The sequence below is a fragment of the Humulus lupulus genome, chromosome 4 (assembly GCF_963169125.1).
Source record: "Humulus lupulus chromosome 4, drHumLupu1.1, whole genome shotgun sequence".
Taxonomy (NCBI): domain Eukaryota; kingdom Viridiplantae; phylum Streptophyta; class Magnoliopsida; order Rosales; family Cannabaceae; genus Humulus; species Humulus lupulus.
Window position 1 is genome coordinate 23,706,263 of NC_084796.1, and position 22,490 is coordinate 23,728,752.

The 22,490-nt window shown below is 35.8% G+C and overlaps 3 protein-coding genes, 2 long non-coding RNA genes and 1 other non-coding gene across 6 annotated transcripts; 1 reads left to right on the plus strand and 5 right to left on the minus strand.

Moving 5' to 3' along the window:
* Positions 1-2,846: 2,846 nt before the first annotated feature.
* On the minus strand, positions 2,847-2,952 carry LOC133833726 (small nucleolar RNA R71). Its single transcript, XR_009893092.1, has one exon. It is a non-coding gene; the product is annotated as a small nucleolar RNA R71 (small nucleolar RNA).
* A 2,758-nt stretch (positions 2,953-5,710) lies between these two features.
* Positions 5,711-8,715, plus strand: LOC133830198 (uncharacterized). The gene is made up of 2 exons (XM_062260122.1): positions 5,711-7,800; positions 7,884-8,715. Exons 1-2 carry the CDS (start codon positions 6,308-6,310, stop codon positions 8,545-8,547), a joined length of 2,157 nt encoding a protein of 718 aa, XP_062116106.1. The 5' UTR covers positions 5,711-6,307; the 3' UTR covers positions 8,548-8,715.
* On the minus strand, positions 8,693-9,118 carry LOC133830199 (uncharacterized). Its single transcript, XR_009891938.1, has 2 exons — positions 9,005-9,118; positions 8,693-8,923 (listed from the first exon to the last, which is right to left on the minus strand). It is a non-coding gene; the product is annotated as an uncharacterized LOC133830199 (long non-coding RNA).
* A 309-nt stretch (positions 9,119-9,427) lies between these two features.
* Positions 9,428-9,961, minus strand: LOC133828879 (uncharacterized). The gene is made up of 3 exons (XR_009891359.1): positions 9,900-9,961; positions 9,591-9,835; positions 9,428-9,510 (listed from the first exon to the last, which is right to left on the minus strand). It is a non-coding gene; the product is annotated as an uncharacterized LOC133828879 (long non-coding RNA).
* Positions 9,962-20,026: 10,065 nt separating this feature from the next.
* Positions 20,027-20,950, minus strand: LOC133831991 (uncharacterized). The gene is made up of 4 exons (XM_062262389.1): positions 20,906-20,950; positions 20,687-20,790; positions 20,426-20,594; positions 20,027-20,347 (listed from the first exon to the last, which is right to left on the minus strand). Exons 1-4 carry the CDS (start codon positions 20,948-20,950, stop codon positions 20,255-20,257), a joined length of 411 nt encoding a protein of 136 aa, XP_062118373.1. The 3' UTR covers positions 20,027-20,254.
* An 878-nt stretch (positions 20,951-21,828) lies between these two features.
* LOC133828880 (uncharacterized) lies at positions 21,829-22,474 on the minus strand. The gene is made up of 2 exons (XM_062258946.1): positions 22,309-22,474; positions 21,829-22,243 (listed from the first exon to the last, which is right to left on the minus strand). The coding sequence occupies exons 1-2, from the start codon at positions 22,462-22,464 to the stop codon at positions 21,968-21,970; spliced, it is 432 nt and encodes a 143-aa protein (XP_062114930.1). The 5' UTR covers positions 22,465-22,474; the 3' UTR covers positions 21,829-21,967.
* Positions 22,475-22,490: the final 16 nt, after the last annotated feature.

Sequence of the window (22,490 nt, forward strand, 5' to 3'; positions counted from 1 at the left end):
GCTTTAAAAAGACACGAGTCGCGACCTAGGAAATGCCAAGTTGCAGCCCGCCTATGAAAAAAGAGGAAATCATATTTTTTTAGTATAAATTCATACTTTATGGTTTAATTAGGTTAAGGTCAGATTTTAATTACGAGTTTAGAGATTACATTTGATTATGAGACAAGTTTTTTTACACTTTCATATTTTTTATTTCTTCTTCAAGTCTTTGAATTTTATGTTTCTGAATAAATATTTTTTTTATTTTAGTCATGTCTGATATGAACTAAACACCTCTATCTAGGGGTTAATGTAGTCACTTGGATTTCTATTAAATCTTATTATGATGTTCTATTGATTCTTCTTCTTTATTCTAATATATATAATATTTGCTTAATGCTAGTAAATACTTGATTAATATTTGCTTTGTTGACTGTCTTTTTAGCCAACGACGTGAGAACGTCAAATACGACAAACCTTCAAGAGAATGTAAACGACAACAGATGGTATAAACAAGAAAAGTAAATAACACACATTATTTTTATAGTGGTTCAGCCCCGATTGTCGGTAATAGCCTAATCCACTTAGAGTTGTGATTTATAGTTCTATACTCAAGATCAGATGGATTGAGCCAACTGAGTTTCTTCAGTACAGATTGTGAAAATACAAGAGTTCTCTCAAATATCAGCACTTTCTCTCTCTAGAATACACAGACCCAATTTTCTCTCTCTAGAAAGAAGAAGCAGAAGAAGCCCCTCTATAATCCCATAAGCCCTCTATTTATAGGCCTGGGATACTCAACTGATATCCCCTTTAGATAGGGATATTTTATTATTCATCTTATATTTATATTACAAGAAATATTTAAAATACAACTAATTCCTCAATTTGAGTGAGGAATGAGAGATTCCCGGGTGCCTAGACAAATTCTTGCTAGAGTTGCTCTGGGGACTTTGACGTAGTCTCACATGCATGTTGATTACTCCTTCAAGCTTTCCTTGGACCAAGGTGATACAAGCTTGGCTCTCCTCGGACCAAGGTGGTCCGAGGCAACACCCTTGCTTCTCACCTCGGACAAGTCCGAGCATACCTTCTCCAATCAAGGTCCGATCGGACCTTGTGGCCTTCTCCTTGGACCAAGGTGGTCCGAGGCATCCTCCTCTTGCCTTCTCCTTGGACCAAGGTGGTCCAAGGCATCCTCCTTGACATCTCTCCTTGGACAAGCCTGAGGCACTCCCCTTTAGCATCTCCCAACTATGTCCGATCGGACATTGTGTAGGCTCTCCTTGGCAAAATCTAAGTCTCCATTCTTGGCTTGCATGGGACTCCTCCTCCTTATCTACTTACCTTGGACACGTTCGAGCCAACACTTAGGAAACCTTGGGAGGCTTACCTCAAACACACCCTTGGGGTCTCCTAGGACCACATCCTCCTTGGGGTCTCCTAGGACCACTTTCTCCTTGGGGTCTCCTAGGACCACTTTCTCCTTGGGGTCTCCTAAGACCACTTTCTTGAGTTCTCCTCGGACCTCATCCTTGGGTTCTCCTAGGATCACTCTCTTGGGGTCTCCTAGGACCACATCCTCCTTGGGGTCTCCTAGGACCACTCCCCTTAGTTCTCCTAGAATGCATTCTCCTTAGCCTTCTAGGATGCATTCTCCTATTTTTTGGGTATAACATGCTTGATTTATGATTTTCATTCAAAATCCGAGAGATGAGAATTGAATAAGTTATCGTTATATAGACATACTTTACATATTGGACGAAAGTACCTGTATGGCTTATGTAGTAATTAGGTTTCTATGCTTAATGCCTGCTATATGTTTAATTTTATCACAGTGATGTAGAAAACTTGCATATAGGTTGAGATCTTATATCTTGAAAAAATAATAGGAATTGATACCTGCTATTAGAATAGGAAGAAAGAAATTTAGAACTGATTAATAAAATTAATAGAATGAAAAGTTGATGAAGTTAATACCCTAGGTCATTTTATTATTGATCTTATCCTCTCATTAATTGTTTTGTTTTTAGTTATTTAAATTGTGTTTATAGTTAGAGTTATTCATCTCAATTTTACTTGCCAAATAGAAAGTAAAGAACGACTATTGGTAATTAGTTAATAGTCTCCATGGGACGATATCCGTTCTTCCGGAATTTGTTACTTAACACGACCACGTACACTTGCATGCATATTTTAGCGATTAAGTTTTTGGCGCTATTACCGATGACTTAATATCTAATATCAAAATCAATTATTTTTTGTTCTAATTTGGTTTTTATATTTTACACTATTTTGGATTGAGGCTTTATTGTGTTTAAGGAGTTATTGGTATATGCGGGGAAGTAGACAAAAGGAACTCATACCGATAGATCTTGAAATTGAGAGAATGTGCAGACACAACCAAAAGATAAAGAAAAGGGTGGATTTTACCATGGCTAAGAATGCAAATAACGGTGTCAACAACAATGCAAATCTGGGTAATGCAACTGAAGCTGATCCGCCATTGAGAAACTATGTAGTCCCTACTGTTACGGGAATACATTCAAGTATTCTTCCTCCTACTGTAAAGGCGAATAATTTTGAGATAAAACCCTCGATTATTCAGATGGTACATAATTGTGTACAATTCGAAGGATTACCAAATGAGGATCCAAATCTCCATATTACCAACTTTTTAGAGCTGTGTACGACATTCAAAATGAATGGGGTGAGTAACGATGCTGTCAGATTAAGATTATTATCATTTTCATTAAGAGACAGAGCTAAGAGTTGGTTGAATTCATTACAAGCTAGCTCTATAGTCACTTGGGAAGACTTGGCTCAGAAGTTCCTTGGTAAATATTTTCCTCCTGCGAAGTCAGCCCGATATAGAGGAGAAATTAATAACTTTCATCAGCTACATGGGGAGTCGTTATATGATGCGTTGGAACATTTTAAGGAGTTGCAAAGGAAGTGTCCACATCATGGAATAGAGAAGTGGCTGCTAGTGCATACATTTGACAATGGTTTGGGGGGAAATACAAGGTCGAAACTAAAAGTGTTGAATAAAAATGAAGAATCATCATTCAGAATGTGTTCTTTGTCAGCATAAACAAAAGCCTTTTTAAATAAAATAGAAACCAATAAAGAGCATAAGACCATTAGCCTGTCTCAACAATAGTACCTTGATTCTTTTAAGTATTGCAAAATGTAGGCCTTAGATTGTTAACCAAGTAGTCCCAATTTTTTCTAAAACAAAACGAGAAAACATTTGATTTGCATATCCAATAATACCTTCCACAAAACATTCAACACTCCAATTGGGTATTACAAATGAACAAAATACAATTTTAATACAAGTTTTTGTTGAAAAGAGCAGAGAATATCATCATTATAAATGGTAGCTTACCTATAGGAGAAAAACTCATAGAAATTATTATAAGAAAACAAGTAATAAAAATTAATATATATATATATAAAGTATATGACCAGTAGTATTAAAGGATCATATCATACCAGTGGGGAACAACCAACACCAATACAAGCTCAAAGCTCGGTACGTAGTTCTTTAAGTTAAGCTCTACTACAAAATTAAACCAATATATATATATATATAAAGTTATTGCTCATTTTTAAGTTAAGCAAAAATGGTTTTAAGCAAAGGGTAAGGCAGCAAAAATTGATAAAAAAATCAAATAGGTACGATTTTGGCAAAAGCTAGCTAGCTTTAAAGGGGCTTTCACCCAGCAAAAAAAAAAATTATAATCATTATTATTCTGATAAGAGTTGGAACATGCAATAAATTCATCTCTTTGACACATGCAATTATTGTAATCATTCCTACTCTATTTGGATATTCATCTCAATTATTGCACAAGTAAATTGATTTTAATATCTTTTCCAAATTAAAAATGGTTTCAAGACAAATATTTTTCTTCAATTTATTTCATTAGTTGAAATGCTTAACTTACTATTACATCAAGAATATAGACTTACCAAATGTTCCACTAGAGTATGGATGGGACCTTCCAAACCACGGTGGGACCCTTCTCTCAAATGCTTACAAAGATGTCTGCATTAAAAGAATAAAATAAGTTGGGAAATCACAAAAAAACAAACAACTTTGTCACTTTTTTATGCTATTTTTTAACAAATTAAAATGAAAACAAACATAAAGGTAAGTTGGTGGATAAATTATTTATCCTTCAATGAATAAGACTTCCACTAACTAGTTTACACTATATCTTTAGAAGGGGAAAAAACTAATGCACATTATGAGAATGTTTTTTCTCTCTACTTGTGCAAAGAAATAAAAAACAAACTATATATATGGGATAGTGAACCGTAACTAATAAAAAATAACCAAACAAAAATATAGAAATAGATATCCATCAACACATTTGATGCAAAACTACTAATAATATGTATTTTTCCAAAATTAATACACTTTGAATATGTATATATAACACTTTCACAACATATATTTTTTTATTGGTCTTTATGTCCAAATTTCAAGACTTTCAATCTAAAAATAAAGAAACATATCCATATTAAGTTGAGGGGTACATAACACCACTCATAGGGTGGTCCAACGGTTGGTGGTAAAGATTATTATAGCAAAGCACATTCAAGAGAAAATGTCAGTATAGGAGGAAGAAAAGGAAAAAACATTGGTGTATTGAAGATAGTTGGGATGCTAAGAAAATGGAGAAGTTGATTGAAAGGATGATGATGTGAAAAAGTGGCAGATTCTCTTTCTTACTAAGTGCATCATCAAAATCTATTATAACCAGAGACGATCTCATCTTTGTTTGCATTCAAGGCAAAGACAAATAGAATATCATAAGGGAAATTTTACCCTTTATGCATCATAATATATTTAATTTTTTTTAAATGACAACATAAAAATTCTCCTCATATTATGCCCCCTCTTATATTTTGGACACAAATACCCTCCTCCCCTCCTCACTCAAATTTAACACTTCACTCTCTCTATCTCTTTCTCTCATCCCTCATTTACAGCCATTTTTTCACAGCTCGGAGGTGGAACGGATTGGAAGTTTCTTGGCGTTTTTAAGAGCAAAAATCATGGGTAAGTATCATTTCATTAATTTAGTTATGAATATGAAATGCCATAGTTAGAAATTAGATTTGAACTGTTCCGCAGTTGAGTTTGTATTTTTTTCTGCAACTTTTGAACTGTTCTTCGGATCTGAGATTTCCAAAATCGATAGTACATCGATGCTCCATCGATTCCCCATCGATTCCATGTCGATGCTAATGCGAACATCTAAATTAGATGATATTTTCGATGTAATATCGATGGTGTATCGATGTTGCATCGATGTCATATATGTTGATTTGGTTCAGCGTCGATATGGACTCGATATGGACTCGATGTGGCATCGATATTATATCGAAATTGAATCGCATACATAGGGCAACCATCAGCATCGATTCCACATCGATTCTACATCGATTCCATATCGATACTAAGGCAAATTTCGACGTTAGTATCGATGTAATATCGATGGTGTATCGAAATGACATCAATGCCATATATGTTTATTTGGTTCAGCGTCGATGTAGCATCGATGTGGCATCGATGTAACATCGACGCTGAACCAAATGAACATATATGGCATCGATGGCATTTCGATACACCATCGATATTACATCGATACTAACGTAGATTATATAATTTCGATGTTGGTATCGATGATGTATCGATGGTGGTATCGATGTTGAATCGATGCCATATATGTTTATTTGGTTCAGCGTCGGTAAGGCATCGATGTGGCATCGAAATGGTATCGCATCGAAATGGCAACCATCAGCATCGATGATGCATCGAAATGTCATCGATGTGGCATCGATTTTTAACTACAATACAGATTTTCATAGGCATCGATTTACCATCGATTCTTCATAGATTACACTTTATTTTTATAATTTTCTTATGTTTTTTTTTTGTAAATTTGCAGGTTCCAGAGTTAATATAATTGTTTCTTACAACGGTGTTTGGGAACAGAAAGGAGAAAAATGGAATTTCAAAGCTGGTTCGAACACTATAATACATGTACCAATTGATGTTGGTTACATATAATTATTGGAGAAGTTGTATTCAAAGTTGAAAGTGGATCGGTCATTGTTTGACTTAAAGTTGGAAGTGCCGTTTACATGCAATGATTTTAGTGTAGATCCCATTGAAATCACAGATGATGAAGGAGTTAGTGCTCTTATTCTTGAAAATTCAAAGTCCTTAAAACATCGGGTTCCTTTATGCGTTAGTTCGATTGCAAAGAACATTGCTCTTATTGATCCATCTCCTAGAGCGAGTGTTAATATGGAAAATCATAATCAATCATGCACGGCTATTCCACAAACATCTACTGGGCCAAGTGTATGCATGGGAGGTCCTAGTCATAATGAAACCTTTTTTCCCCCAACAAATCTCCCGCATGATGATGGGTATGAGTATGAGCCTTATGTCAATGACGATCCAGTTGCCCTTTTTGGTGATGATGATGAAAGAGTTGAGGGGTGCAGTAGTTCTGATGATAACTCAGAGGATCAGTTGTCGATGCTACATGTGGTTCAAGTAGATAATTTAAATGTACGACCATTGCCAAGTCGTCAAGAAAGCCAAGGACGGAGGACTGCTGGATCAGAGAGCAGTCGTCCAACTACACAAGATGATGGAAATAGATGGAGTTCTCCAGCGTATACTGCTGAAGATATCCCATGCCCCTCTTATGTTATCCCCACGTTATCTGGGGTGAGTTGTGGAGTAATAGAAGTTGGGAAAGTTTTTGAGAACAAGTTAGAGTTGAAGACGAAGGCACACTTGTATGCAATGAAGCAGAACTTCGAGTTTGTGGTGAAGAAGTCAGGTACTGAAGTTTGGTATATCACTTGCAAGGATCCTGATTGTGGGTGGAGATTGAGGGGGAAGAGAATTCCTAAATCTGATATGTTCGAGATAACTCGTTTCACCAACAAACACACTTGCTCACTTGACCTCCGACATAAAGGCCATCGCCAAGCTACACCTTGGGTTATTGGTCATTGCATAAAGAAAAAATATCAGACTGGATCGAATGCGTACATGGCAAACAACATAAGAGAGGACATTAAGAATGATTATGGCATTGAGTTATCATATGGAAAAGCTTGGAGATGTCGAGAGAAGGCTCTTTCTTATGTCAGAGGGACACTGGAAGCATCCTACCAGAAGTTACCATCGTACCTGTTCATGCTTCAACAGAAAAATCCCGGGACGTTGACAGATTTTGTCACTGAGGAAGATCGATTCAAATATTGCTTTTTCTCACTCGGAGTTAGTAGAAGAGGGTTTCGTACATGTCGTCCTGTGTTATGTGTGGACGGTACCTTTTTAAAGACAAAATACGGTGGGCAGATGTTATGTGCAGTCGCACTGGATGCAAATAACCATCTATATCCAGTTGCATTTGGTATTGTGGATAGTGAGAATCATGATTCTTGGAAGTATTTCATGTCAAAGCTAAAAGAAGCGATTGGGGAAGTCGAGGACCTGGCGTTTGTATCTGACAGGCATGCAAGTATTACACATGCCTTGGAAACTATTTTCCCCGATGCCTATCACGGTGCTTGCTACCACCACATTAGTATGAATGTGGTTGCTAAATTCAAGACTGATCATTGTCATGTGTTGATGTATAATGCGGCATATGCTTTTAGGAAATTCGAGTTCCACGCTAACTTCGAAAAAATCAAATCAAAAGACCCAGCCATTGCTCAATACCTAGAAGGAATGGGTTTTGATAAGTGGTCCCGTGCTTACTTTCCTGGAAATAGGTATGTCATTGTCAATTGTATTTTAATTTTTGAAATCTTCTAAATGTATGTTACTATTAAATTTTAGTTTTCCTGGATACTAGGTATAATATAATGACAAGCAATTACGCTGAAAGTTTCAACAATAAGACCCGGGACGCTAGGAGCTTTCCGATAACTACATTCGTCGAATTTATTCACTTCACACTACAGTCCTGGTTCTGTAATAGGAGAGAAACTAGCGAGAAGACAACTACCACTCTTGCACCGACCTATGAGAAAAATTTGGTGGATATGGCTGAGAAAGCTCAATTCTTGATTCCTTATGCAATAGGGAGGCATGAGTTCCATGTGTTAGATGGTGAGCTGAATGGTGAAGTCGACCTCCTGAATAAGACATGCACATGCGGCGTGTTTCAGATTATTGGTATCCCATGTGCTCATGCACTATCTGGATCCCTTAAGCGAGGGGTGAACTTTTATTCGTTGTGTTCAGATTACTATAAAATTGAGACATGGAGGTCCTCTTACACAGAATCTATATATCCTACTGGTAACGAGGAAGAGTGGATTGTTCCACATGACATTATGACAATAACAGTGAGAACACCTGCGCAGAAAAACCCGGTTGGTCGTCCAAAGAAGAAACAAGGTAGGCCTAAGACGAAACGCCATCCTTCCAATGGAGATAAATTGGTTGTTCCACGCAAGTGCAGCACTTGTGGAGGTCTAGGCCATAATAGGGCAACTTGTAAAGTTCGTGTTTGAAATTTATGGCATCAATGTTAAACTTTTTATTTGGGTACTAATGGTCTTTGTTACTCTTTTTATTTGTGTATTGATGGACTTTGTTACTCTTTTTATTTGTGTATTAATGGACTTTGTTACTCTTTATATTTGTGTATTAATGGACTTTGTTAATCGAAACGACATTTTTTATATACAATACTAAGGAGAAATATACTATTGTGTGTCATCGAAATCAAAATAAATGTTCTAACATCAAGGGTACACATTCTCATAAAAAATGTCGATGCATAATTTATCCCTGAAGTACTGAATGTTGTCCTCGATGGCATATGTTAAGGGAATGTCTCCAAGAATGAACTCCAAGTGTTTGATGGCGAATACACCGCAATCTCCGCTGAAACCAAGAAATCTTTATTGTGAGTGTATTGAAAATTAAAGGAGAACATTATTGAAAATATGAATTTAGTACGTCTACCTGGTTCTAGACTGTGGGACAATATCAGTGGACATGCGCCGCCAATCAAAGTTTGGAACGGTGATCTTCGGTCTAGCTATTTTTAACGTGGGGTGTCCTTTAAACATACCAGAAGCGTTGAGTAAAGATGGAAGCATCCTAGTCCAAGGCTCCATCAACTCAGACAACTTAGTATGGCAAAAGTTAGAATGATCTGAGTCAAATACAGTGATCATCCAATCAGCGAAATTTATTTCGCAAAGGACCCAGTGCCGATTTTCCATGCACCAGTGGAAGTAGACCTCGTTGCAATCACCCCAAGGCTTCTTGTACTTTTTGGCATCTCCTTTCAGGAAATCAAGAATGTCCGAGTCCCATTGGTAAGTCCTGCCATCTTTCTTGAATTCCTCGTATCTGGCAGGAATATATTGTGCAAATGATGAATCAAGTACGGTGGCTTTCACGGAGTACGTCTTCGGCAACTCAAAAAGACGTCTCCGTATAAGATAATTCGCAGCGTCGAGATGCTGCAAATAAATAGAGTGACGTTAAGGAAGAGTGGATTGTTAAAATGAGATAAATGTTCTAACAAACATAAGAGACTTACAGTTTCTGCCAACCATTCTTTTGCCACCTTCAACTTCAAGAACCAAACAGGGGTCCCATCACAACATTCCAACTTCCTCGGTCTGCTGTTATCAATCTCACCGAGTACCCATCGGTTAAAAGTTGTCAACATATCTTGATCCAACACCTTTAAAGGAAGGATCGTAACTGGGTCCTTGAACTTTGGTTTCTTGGCTGCTGGAGTATAGTCCTCGTACCTTACTGGTCTCTGTCTAGTACGCTTACCTGTAAAGGAGCAATTAGTATCTAATCTTTTTAAAACAAAAAAAAACTCATGGATTAGTCGTACCTAAGACCGTCTGCACTGGCTGAGAAGGTGTGGCTTCTCCAATAGAAGGCTCGTAACATGAGGGGAGAATGTCGTACTCTACATCATCTGTTGGAGTGGGTGCATAAGTATGTGCAGGAGTAGGTATACTACCTAGTGTTGCCAGCTTCTCTAATATGACTTCTTGATTTTTAAGGACGATACCTAGAGTGGCCTTAACATCGTCCACTGCACCTGATAGTCTGGCTATCTCACCCAACACCTCCTCATAAGCCCCAGGAGCAGGAGCAGGAGCAGAAGTAGGTTCTGTACTAGTATCTGGAGCAGACTCTGTCGGGGCATCCTCCACAAATATGCCAGCCTCAACGGCTATCTCAGCCACCGCAACAGCCTCTGCCTCAGGATCGTAAGGTCTTCCATCCTCTGGTGCAGGCTGGATCATATTCTGCAGCATCGCATACCTAGGAGCATCCCCCTCTGTCCTCTGATATACGGCATCAAAGAAGTCTCGCTCATTTGGTCGAGGCCTTAGGATAGAAATGCATGACAACTGTAATGGAAACACAACAATCAAATTAGAAATGACATAAGTTGATTAGTATAATTCAAAATTTCTTGAATTATTTAAATGTTTTATAACTTACATGTCTCCTCGCAAGTACATCCTTCAAATGCAAATGCTTCGGCTGGCCTATGCTCTCCCACTGTAGCATCCTAGGGAACTTGAATCCACAGGGCTTGGCGTGTTCCTTCTGTAAATCAAGAATCGTCTCGTACGCCCAATATTGCAAGGCTGGTGGATACCCCTTGCAAGTGTACTTTGCCTCCACCTTAAAACCCTTAGAAGACTCCGCCTCAATGATCTTCTTCGCCTTCTTACCTGGTATTGTACCACCAATCGCTTTCATATCTCTATTGAATTGTTTCACAGTTGTATCGAATGAAAGGGATCCCCATGGATACTTCTCAAAATAATCTAAATCCTCGACCATTGACAATGAATCTCGCCAAATAGCATTGTCGTTCTCAGCGCCCAATAGTATCCCCTCCACAAAGTAAACCAAACCGAGCTTGTACAAATCATCAGGTACATCGCACATACTAAAAGCTCGTTCCAAGATACTGAACCGAATGTCTTTTTCGGGTACCACACTGAAATATGTATCAACTAGGCGGGAGGAAGTAATGTGAGGTTCAATGTCAACGGAAAGTGGTGGACAGGAGCAGCTCAGGCCGGTGATAATGGCGAACTCGTGCACCCCAAACTTACATAAGTTTGGGCCCATCAAGAAGTGCACCTCATCGCCACGCGGAGACTTGACCTTCCGCAAAAGTAGTGTGTGAACCAATGCCCCAGAGAACGAAAAGGGAGGGGCTGTGAAGAATGGTCCAAAAACAGACTCATTCACCCTCCCCAACAATCCATGCTCCTCAAATCTTTTCTTCAATTTTGTTAACCTCCCGGAACCCCTATAGGTCATACGACCGACATAATGATCCTCCATAGGGATCTCAAGTGGTGGGATACGTTTGGGTGGCATCTGCAAAATATCAAAAAAAAAAAAAAATTAGTTGAATTTATAAAAAATACTCAATCTTTTGTTCAGCATCGAAATGGGCTCGATGTACCATCGAAATAGCATCGATGGAGCATGGAATCGATGCCATATATGTTCAGCATCAATATGGCATCGATGTGGCATCAATAAACCATCGTTTGCCATCGATTATGAATCAGTATCGACATGGCATCGATGTAGCATCGATGTAGAATCGATGTAGCATCGATGTAGCATCGATGGCCTTTCGATGGTACATAGATGCAGCCTTTCGAGTCCACATCGATGCTCCATCGATGCCATGTCGATGCTGATGCGAACATCCAATTGAGATGTTATTTTCGATGGTGTATCGATGTCGAATCGATGCCATATATGTTCAGCATCGATATGGACTCGATGTGGCATCGATTATACTTCGGTATCGATTATGCATCGATTATGAAAGAATCGACATGGCATCGATATACCATCGATGGAGAATCGATGGAGCATCGATTACTCACTGTATGTCATCGATGGAGCATCGATGGAGAATCGATGGAGCATCGACGTGGAATCGAAAGAACATCGACCCACAAAATTTTTGCAGAATTTGCAGAATGCACATAGAATCAAACCCATTTTAAGCTACATTTTTTGCAAAATAAAGATTAACAATCAAACCCATTTCATCGATTTATACATTACGATTCAATTTTTAAAAAAAAAAACACATGAAAACCGAATGTCTTACCTTACCGTGGCCGGAGATGGAGAAGACGGTGGCGACGGCGACTGTGGGGAGAGAGAGAGCTTCGCCTGAGATGGTGAGAATGTGACCCGAGAGAAAATAATGAGATAGAAATGAGAGAGTTTGGCTGGGAAGAGGGAAGAATTTGGTTTGGCTGGGAAGAGGAAAGAGTTCGGTTTGGCTGGGAAGAGAGAAGGTGAGGGGTCCTGATGGGTATTTTTGTCCAAAATTTTAAAATGGCATATATATGAGAGATTATTTTATGGTGGCATTTAAAAAAAAATTAAGTATGATATTACACATACTGTCTAAAATTTCCCTATCATAATTGATTGGTATAAATACATATATATATATATTATATATTTGATCTATATTAAGTTATTGTAGATGTTATATATATAACATCATAGAGTGAAGCAACCAAGAAATCCATGCTCAGTTTGTCCACAATATATAACGTGGGTGATTTAACTGTTGGATTAGCTTATACAGGATCTTTATTTATTTTCATGTATATCTAATATTAAATAAATTAATACGAGATAGCCGTGTTTCTAAAATTGAATTCAAAGATAAACAAATAATAGAATACTTACAGTATATGCAACAGAATTAAAGAGTCATTCCTTCAGTTTCTCTAACCCTTGTATCCTCTATGTCGCTGAGTATTATCAAGAAACTGAACCGATCTTCTATTTTCTTCACAATCTTCCAATGTATCCTTAGAACTACCTAGAGTAGTGTGGAAAATTCTCAACACATGAGATAGATATAGAGAGAAGAAGAGAAAATAACAAAGAGACTTAGAAAATGACTTGTGTTTAGAGAGAATCTAAAACTATCAGAAAATTTGACTTTTGACTTTAGTTTTGACTTCTCTCTAAGCACTCTTTTTATAGACTCAATTAAGCCCTTTAATTTAATTAAAAAATCAATAAAATAATAGCCATTTTGAAGCCCTAGGTCGAAATTATCATATGATATAGGCCCATGAAATTTCCCATTTGATTATAAGCTCATTGGACTTAAAATCAAGGTCTGTATTATTTTCTATTGATTTAATTAATTAAATAATTATTTAAATCATTTATCAAATTAATTATTTATAATTTGAACCTTGATTTAAACTTATTTATTAATTTAGATACCAATTTATCTTAATTAATAAATCTGCCATAATTTCTCTTTTCTTCTCAAAATTACACAACTCTGTGAAACTATCCAAAATTGACCTGGTCAACTTTGATGATTCTAATTGATGATTAAATCAATTAATTGAGACTATCTAGATAATTTTATCCAAGGTACAATGGGGACCATGGGCCTATGAAATCAAGTTCCAATAAGTTATCATAAATCTAACAAATAAATTTACTAACTTATTAATTCATCGTGACTCCATTATAGACGCGGAATTGCACTCTTGAATCCATAGAACGCTCTATAACAAATATAGATACGCTATTAATTATCCATTGTTACAACCATAATTGTCACTCAATCCTCTATAGACGGTCTACAATGAGATAGGACTAAAATACCGTTTTACCCCTCATTGTATTTTATCCTTAAAACACTTAGTTCCTTGTAAATGATATTTTAGTAAACTAATTTAATTACTGAAATGAGATCTCTATCATTTAACACCTTGAACCAAACTAAAAGGAAACCATCGTTTCACTTCTTCATCAGAAGCTATAGATGTTCATATCTATGATTAACACTCCCACTCAATTATACTACCGAGTTCCCAAGATGTAAGTATGGGCTAGTTCGTAGGGTAAGCTGGTAACGAACAAGTCAAAGAACTCAAATAATACAATCAGTTAGAATACTAACCACTCAGAATTGAGATTGAATTGACCTATGGTCAACTATATGATATGACTAGAATAGATAATAACGATATGTTTACTTATCTTATCAACTGTCAATATCGGTCCTGTCCGATGTAACAAATACATCTAATCTTATCTACTTTGTTAATGTTCTGGAAAGAACATAACACTGTAATGTGTAAGTAGATCATATCGTACATTGGCAAGTCAGTGTAAATCCTGTGCACTGACTAATCTTAGGATTAACTTATTTTGAACATATAATCATATTTATATTCCACTGTGATTACGTCACTATAAATAAGATTAGTTATATGCTCAGGATTTAATAGAAGTTTATATTAAACAAATAATCATGAAAATAAAACATGTGTGCAAAGTGATTATCTAAGTCAAAAAAGTGATTTCTATTCTTTTATTGATAATAAAATGCGATTACAAAGAATTTGAGTTTTAATTAGGGCATAAAACCCCAACATTAACAAGTACAAGAACAATACGAGAGCAAAGATAAAAAATACTAGTAGAAAACATGAAAATGAGAAAAGCAAAGAAAAAAAGCAAGATGCCTAACCCAAAACAAAGACTTACCATGATAGAGAGTGATTTCAGAGAAGTCAACAAACAGAAGACATGAAAGTAGATCAAAGAGACAATCAGAGATGGTGAGAGGACATAGAAGCAGAACTTTAAAGATGAAATAAAGACAATGATTTAAACAAAATAAACAAACCCTAGATTCCAAAATACCTAATAATGAGATACATGATTTACCCAAAGAGATTCAACTGCATATGTGTTGGCTGAAGCAAAGAGAAAGTAAAGAAAGCCTTTGAGAATAGAAGGGGGATGGGAGCTCAGTATCTGAAAATGGAAGGGGAACGAAGTATTTTCTTTTCTTTTCTTACTGCAAAATGTAGAGTTTGAGTGTAAAAGGGAAAGTGACTCTCTAAAGTAAAAAAAAAAACTTTTCAAATTTAGTGGGCTATCCTAAAAAAGTTGCCGCCTTTTTTATCTAAAATTTATTATAATACATTTCCAATACCCCAACATTTTGTTTTAGTTTAGTGCTTACTAAATTTTCTAATTATAATACTTTTACAGTAGAGTTATAGTGATGTGTTGTGGAGAGGGTTATTTGGTGTAGTGTAGGGGCATCTATTAACTGGTTCGCGACAATCATCCTGACCATCTGAAGGTTCTCCGTAGTTACGAAGCCCCCCATATCCAGCTCATCAACACTCAAAGTGGCATTGAATCTTTTTCGCTTGAAGATTGATTCGCTGAGTAGGGTCTGAGCATATGGACCTGTTTTCTAGGATCGTAAATGTCCAATAAAAAAAATTAAAGGCTGGATAGAAAGTGGAGAAGGATTACTTACCCACACGCTAGAAGTCTAGTACCAAAGTGGGGTTCTTCTCTAGGAGGAACCTAGATGTCATGAACCAATAATGCCTGACATCTGGGGGGGTTTCCATGTGTTGAATGGAGCCGGACTAACTCTGCGGCCTTTCAGTCTATAAAATCCATATCGCGTCTTGTCTTTGGAGTTGAGTTATGGTTCCAGCTTGTAGAAATATAACAATTCTGTGGGACTGGGCGTCGAGATCTCCTTCGATGCGCATAATATACTCCATCCCGCGAGCAATTTGTACGCCCGGGGTAGAAGTTGGAAAGGTGTGATCCCCACAAACTTGAGGAACCGCGCGAATTAGTTGTGGAGCAAAAGAGTAGCTCCCGCACTGATATGGCCTATGCTCCTGGCCCTGAACATGCCCATGCCAGTATGAGCCTTCTCCTCCTTCCGGGCCAATTGATTGTAGAAAAGTCTCGGAGTCGCCTCTACTCCAAGAGCTTTTTCCAACTGGTGTAACATCCGATAATTCCGGTACTCATTCTTCTCCTCATCCATTTCCGACGTGTTGCCAGTGGAAAGTTTGGACCCTTCCATGACTACAGGCCCCGCTTGGACAACATCTTCCATGTATAAAATCACGTCGCGATTCATAATCAGGGACCTGGAAGCGACAAAGAAAACGAGAACCAACCAGTTAGCACCAAAATTGAAGAAAATTGGTTGAGGTACGGGGGTTCTCCTAAAACTTCTTGGAGAGGTCCCTTCCAAACCCAGATCCGAGATCAATAGAGATCCCAAGATCTTTAGTCGGGAACTAAAGGTCAAAGGTTTTTCTAACTCACTCAAACAGTCGTGGGGCGTCTGAATTGATCTGGAATAACTAGAAATAACAGTTATCACCTAAAATCTACGGTTCAGGTCTACCACTATTCTACTTAGAACCACCATACACGGTGGTCACGACCCGAACAGTTTTATGGTCGCATGAATAACATAACAATAAAAACGAATAAAAAAGGAATAAACATATAAAAAAAATGACCAGAAAACTTACTGTGAGGTACTGGATTTGAAATTTGAAAAGTTTCAGGCGACAAAGTCGGTAGAATCTCAGCCTTAAATCTGAGAAGATGATGCAGCAATTCGTTTGTTGGTTGAACTGGGACAGAGTTGTCTGATGGCTGAGTGGGAAGAGGCCTAGTCAGAAACAGATTAACACGAAGGTGAATTAATCGTCAGAGAATCTCGTCGGCAAAATGGGACATATAAAGCTTTCTTTTCTACTCTGAATATATGGAATATGTAAAGTTTAAAATTGAGCATGTCGAGGTATTTATAGGGCAGAAATCAACTATTTGATACAACGGTCCATAGTGGGGATCCCAAGATTATCCCCATCTGACGGTCCCGGATGATGCAGAGGCTTTAAATGGCCTAATCAAATACTGAATCACGGTTTCGTCAACCCACGATCCGCACCTACCTCATCCAATGGTCCATGTTTAAAATCTCAAGGTTATCCCTGTTTTCCACCCGTGACACGTGGCATGACCCAATGGGTCTGTGGGCCCTCTTAATTGGTCCGGGCCCATCCTGAACCTTGTGAATGGGGATGTATGAACCCAAGAACCATCGAGCCCGACAACGTTCGATGGGCGAGAGCATAACAAAGGAACCGGGACTAAGATGCAAGCCCGACTCATCTTCCCGGTCCCGACCTACCTATATCCTCTGGGATGCCAACTGAGGCGGCAAACTAACTAGTCAATGGAGATAGACCTTATCAAGAATCCAGGGGAGATACTCAGTGCCACGATGTCCATCTTGGCAAATGAATCCAAGTCCTGACGAACGAACTAGGACTCCGGTAAATGAACCGGGACATTAGTAAACAAACCCGGACTAGGCTTTCGGATAAGGCAAGCCTGGCTAGCCCCAATGCTGACCTATCCCCATAAAATCTGCCAATTGTTCTCCTCAACTAACCTACAGAAGAGGGTACGCACGGAAAAGTACACTATTCCTACGGAACAGTACTACCACTACTCTGACAGATCCTGTCCCAAGGATCCACTTAGTAGCCCACGCGGACCAGTCCGCGCTAACGTACAATGGGCAGCTGTAAGGCTTGGCCAATTCTGAGATGGCCCAATGGGCCCAGATTAACTACATTTCATTATGTAACATTCTTTTTATTATGGCTCCATTAGCGAGCAAACCGTGATTACATCCTTATTGGGCTTGGATTACTCCGGTTCAAGCCCACTGCGCTTGACTCCCTATAAATAGGGTCAGTTGTGCACTGTAGCAGGGATCCCAGATTTTCTTTTGTAAGCAATTACTCTACTAAAACTTGTAGAAAACTCCATTGTCAAAAGCTCTATAAGGCCTAATATAACTGACTCGTGGACTAAGGTTCATTAACTCCCCAACCATGTAAAAACTCTCATTGTTCATCTCTAATCATTTCTTTTCAGCTTTTGCTTCTTAATATAATTCTAGTTTTTGAAAAACTCGATAAAAAAATATATTAATAATTGATTAAATAATTATTTAATTTTTTTTATCAAGTGTAATTCATAATATTAAAAAAATTAAAAAGAGATATATAACTAAAATATATTCTCCACTATAGAATAATAATAATTTGATCAAATTTATTAAGCAAACTCACGATTTGACTTTTAAAAAAACACTATTTAAATCTTAGCCAAAAATTAAAAAAAAAACTAAAATATATTCCAACTACAACATAATAATTTGATGAAATTTATTAAAAAAATCTTAATTTTTAAGTCTTAACCAAAATTGATTAAAATCGAATCATCCTTATAACTTCAACAAAAAAGTTTTAACTTTTATATTTGAAACTTTAAACAAAATAAAATATGTCCAATATATATATATTTTTTTAAAAACTATAAATCTCTTTAAATAAATATCAAAAGTAAAGAACAATAAAGAAGTGAGAATTGATGCATAGATGTAAAGTATGAATGATATAATAATAATAATTGATCAAATAATTAATTAATTTTTTATCACGTGTAATTAATAATATCAAAAAAAATTAAAAAAGAAATGTATATAACTAAAATATATTTTCTACTATAGTATAATATAATTTGATCAAATTTACTAAACTAACTCACCATTTAAATTTATTAAAAAAACCACTATATAAATCTTACAAAAAAAACTAAAATATAGTCTCACGGCAAAATAATATAATTTGATGAAATATATTAAACTAACTTACTTTTAAATTTATTTTAAAAAAACTCACTTTTAAAATCTTAACATAAATAAAAAGAAACACACAATTTTTTAAATAAAAAAAGATATTCACTCTTTTATAATAGTTATAGATATAGTCATAATTGATTAAATAATTATTTAATTGTTTTTTTATCAAGTCTAACTAATAATATTTAAACAGTTTAAAAGAGATATATAACTAAAATATATTCTCCTCTATAGTATAATATAATTTGATCAAGTTTACTAATCTAACTCATCGTTTAACTTTATTAAAAAAAAAATCACTATTTAAATATTAGCCAAAAATTTAAAAATAAAATAAAATATATTCTCACTACAAATAATAATTTGATGAAATTTATTAAACTAACTCACTTTTAAATTTATTTATTTTAAAACAAACTCAATTTTAAATCTTAACCAAAATAAAAGGAAACACACTTTTTTTTTAAAGAAAATAGAAAAAATACAAATAATTATATTAAAAAGAGATATATAAATCCAATATATTCTCTACTATAAGATTATATAATTTGATCAAATTTACTAAACTAACTTAGTATTTAAATTTATTTTAAATAGAACCACTTTTTAAATCTTAACAAAAAAAATTCACTATTTATTTAAATAAATAAGAAAAAAAAATTTACATATAAAATTATTTACTACAATACAAAGTAAAATATATTATAAAAAAATTAACTTTTTAAATCTTAATTAAAATAAAAAGAAACTCACATTTTTTTAAGAAAAAAATTATAAATATATATATACACTACAAGAAAAAATAACTTAACTAAAAAAAATTTAAATTCACTCACTCTTTTATATTAATTATAGATTATTCTTCGAAATTTAAAAAACTGAGTTATTTTGGTCCATGGGACTAGACACACACTATAGGAAAAGAGAGCTATTACAATGACATCAATTGCAATAACACACGTGTCGCTACCGTCAATTACATAAAATCACGAAACATTGCCATTATTTGCAATATTTTTTTGATAATGTATGACCCCATAACGATGACATGGTGTAAGATATTTTGGCTAGATCACTACTACAAAATTGACATGGGACAATGGACTCTCATACGTCGGTTCTAATACCGTCGTCCCATGCAATGTCATGCTATGTAAAGCATAAAATGACAGTTGAAATAAAAGTGTCATCTCCTGTCGTACATGAGATGATGGGTCCTATACAAACGTTGTCTCTTGTGGTACATGGGACGACAATTTCTGTGCAAGCGTCATCCACTGTAATAAATGAGACGACAGTTCCTACTAAAGCGTCATCTCCCTGCAGTACATGAGATGACAATTTATGTACAAGCATCGTCCCCTGCAATACATAAGACGACAAGTTCGTGGAGACCGACGTCCCATGTAGAATATGAGAATTTTTTCATTTCTCTATTTTCAACCACTATATTCATTCATAATTTCCTGTGTAATTACAACATAGTTCAGACATAATCAATAGGCAGACAAAATCAATAAAACTCAGTATGTTCCAAATCTAAAAATTACAATATCAAAATATACACTTGGAATAACTATGTAAGTACTAACTAAATACTACAATTAGTATATTTTTTAATTCTGATTTCAAAAGTTACTCTAGCTATGACTCATCTGCTCAAGAAGCTTGGCTGCCCATTCATTTCGAGTTTCATTAATTTCGCCAAGTGTATATGTATTCTTTCCACCACACTACAAAACACAAAATAAAAACTAAGTCAAAAATTAAATCCAATAGAATTGTAGTTCAATACTAATAAATACACTTACATTACTAGTTAGCCATTGCATTGGTGTCTCATTCAAGCAATAGTCCTTCATCATCCTTATGATATAAAAGCCACATTCTACTGACGATGTTTGACGAGGGCAATTGACTATTTTCCACTTGTAATTTTGTTCATTCCTTCCTGTCTTTCGCTTAATGTGTGAAGAGACACTATATATACATCAATATGAAGAGCATATTAATTTTTTATTTCCATATCAAATAACCATATTATATTCTAAAATGAGTTTCAAATGTATTACTTGTTCATAAGGTTCTTCAAATCATATGGAGGAGATTTTCTAAGTGGATCAAGATAGTAACATGTATGGTCATCTGGATCAATGATCACTAACTTCCAGTGCATCTGCATTTAAACAAAGTTATTAAAATAAACATCATAAGGTATAAGTAAAATTAATATTAAATGAAAATTTTACTTACAAGAAATGGTATGGCATTAACCAAGTTTGACCCATTACTGTGTTATTGATACGCTCTGAGATAATTTCAGCACGATTATCCATATTTGTCCTGATTCTCGATGACCATGATGGCTCAATGAAACCAAAAAAGTGTGATATCTCTCTATCGCACAACTCGGAATATATTATACTACATACATGAAAGTTAATGATATTATAGTTATACTTAAAAATAAACTAAAATATATAATGCTTATTAATTTAAAATTTACCTGATATAGAATGAAATGCAAGACGCGCCGATTTCTTCCATAAGTCCAAAGTGTACTATATCCTCATGTGAGATATATAAGGTATATTGTTCACCCATAATATTGGTCTCCATAAGAATGTCAATCATGAATCCTGGTTCTACGTACTTAACTAAACCTAGAAGTATCTTCAAAAACATGGGAAGTCCAGTGGGAACCTTGAAGATAATCGGCGACTTACTAGCCATACTTGATCTTGCCTCTTCTTGAGTAGTGGGAAGATGTTGTGGAGGATGTTTTAGGTCTTGTGTTGGCGGACAAGTTGCTGAAATCCTCTTTAGTCTCTTGGGTTCCTTCACAATTAACATAGAAAATCACAAAATACATTCAATTTATTATCAATGCAAATGCCCGTCCAAAATTGATATCTTCCTTTCATATATACATGTATAAATATATATATATAATATTCTTCATGGAGGGCTATAATTCTTTTAGTTGTAGTAGGTGAGAACAAATGTATTAAAAAATGTAAGAATTTAGGAGTGTGAACATATATGGTTGTACATGGGAGGCATAATGAGAAAGACATTTTGAAAATATCGCAAAAGAGAAGTTTCTAACACACTATTTTATTATCTGTCTGTAGCAGCACTTGCAATTTATAGGTTGTATTTCAACCAAAACCAATAATGTAAATATATAATTTAAGAGACTAATTAAGTATGCTATGTCAATTCCTTTGGCACATGGCTCCTCACCAGTACCACACCATATATTTCTTTGTCAAAATCCCCATCTATTACACAATTTACTCCCTCTCTCTCCATGAAATTAAACATTTATGGATCTTTCAAGATGAAAATTTTTACAGCACATTAAAAGTTACCTGTTCATGATCATAAGTAATGATCAGATGCAATGGCCAAGCAACATAATTGTTGATTGCATGAACCACAAGAGTCATCTCATCCCCAACTGAGACAGGTAGTTTTGCACTCCCATCTAGACATCTATCAACAAACACGCGATAGTTACCAGGTGCTAAACTTTTCCCATGTACATTGCCTTTGGTAGCCACCACCCGTCCAAGAGCCACAACATCACCACCTTGCCCAATGTATAATTTGCACTTAACATCTTTCTGCAATGATGTTATAGTTAGTATAAGTTAAATAATCATTTCTTAAAAAATATAAGAGAATTTACCTTTAGTGGCTCAGGATGAATAGAAGGTGAAGGTGTAGGTGTCTCATACAAAGTACTAGTGTCAACAGGTGCCTCAACCCCTGGAGTAGTGTCAATCAGTACCTCAACTTCTGGAGTAGTGTCAATTGGTGCCTCAACATCTGGAGTAGTGTCCATCGGTGCCTCAACTTCTATTGTATTGA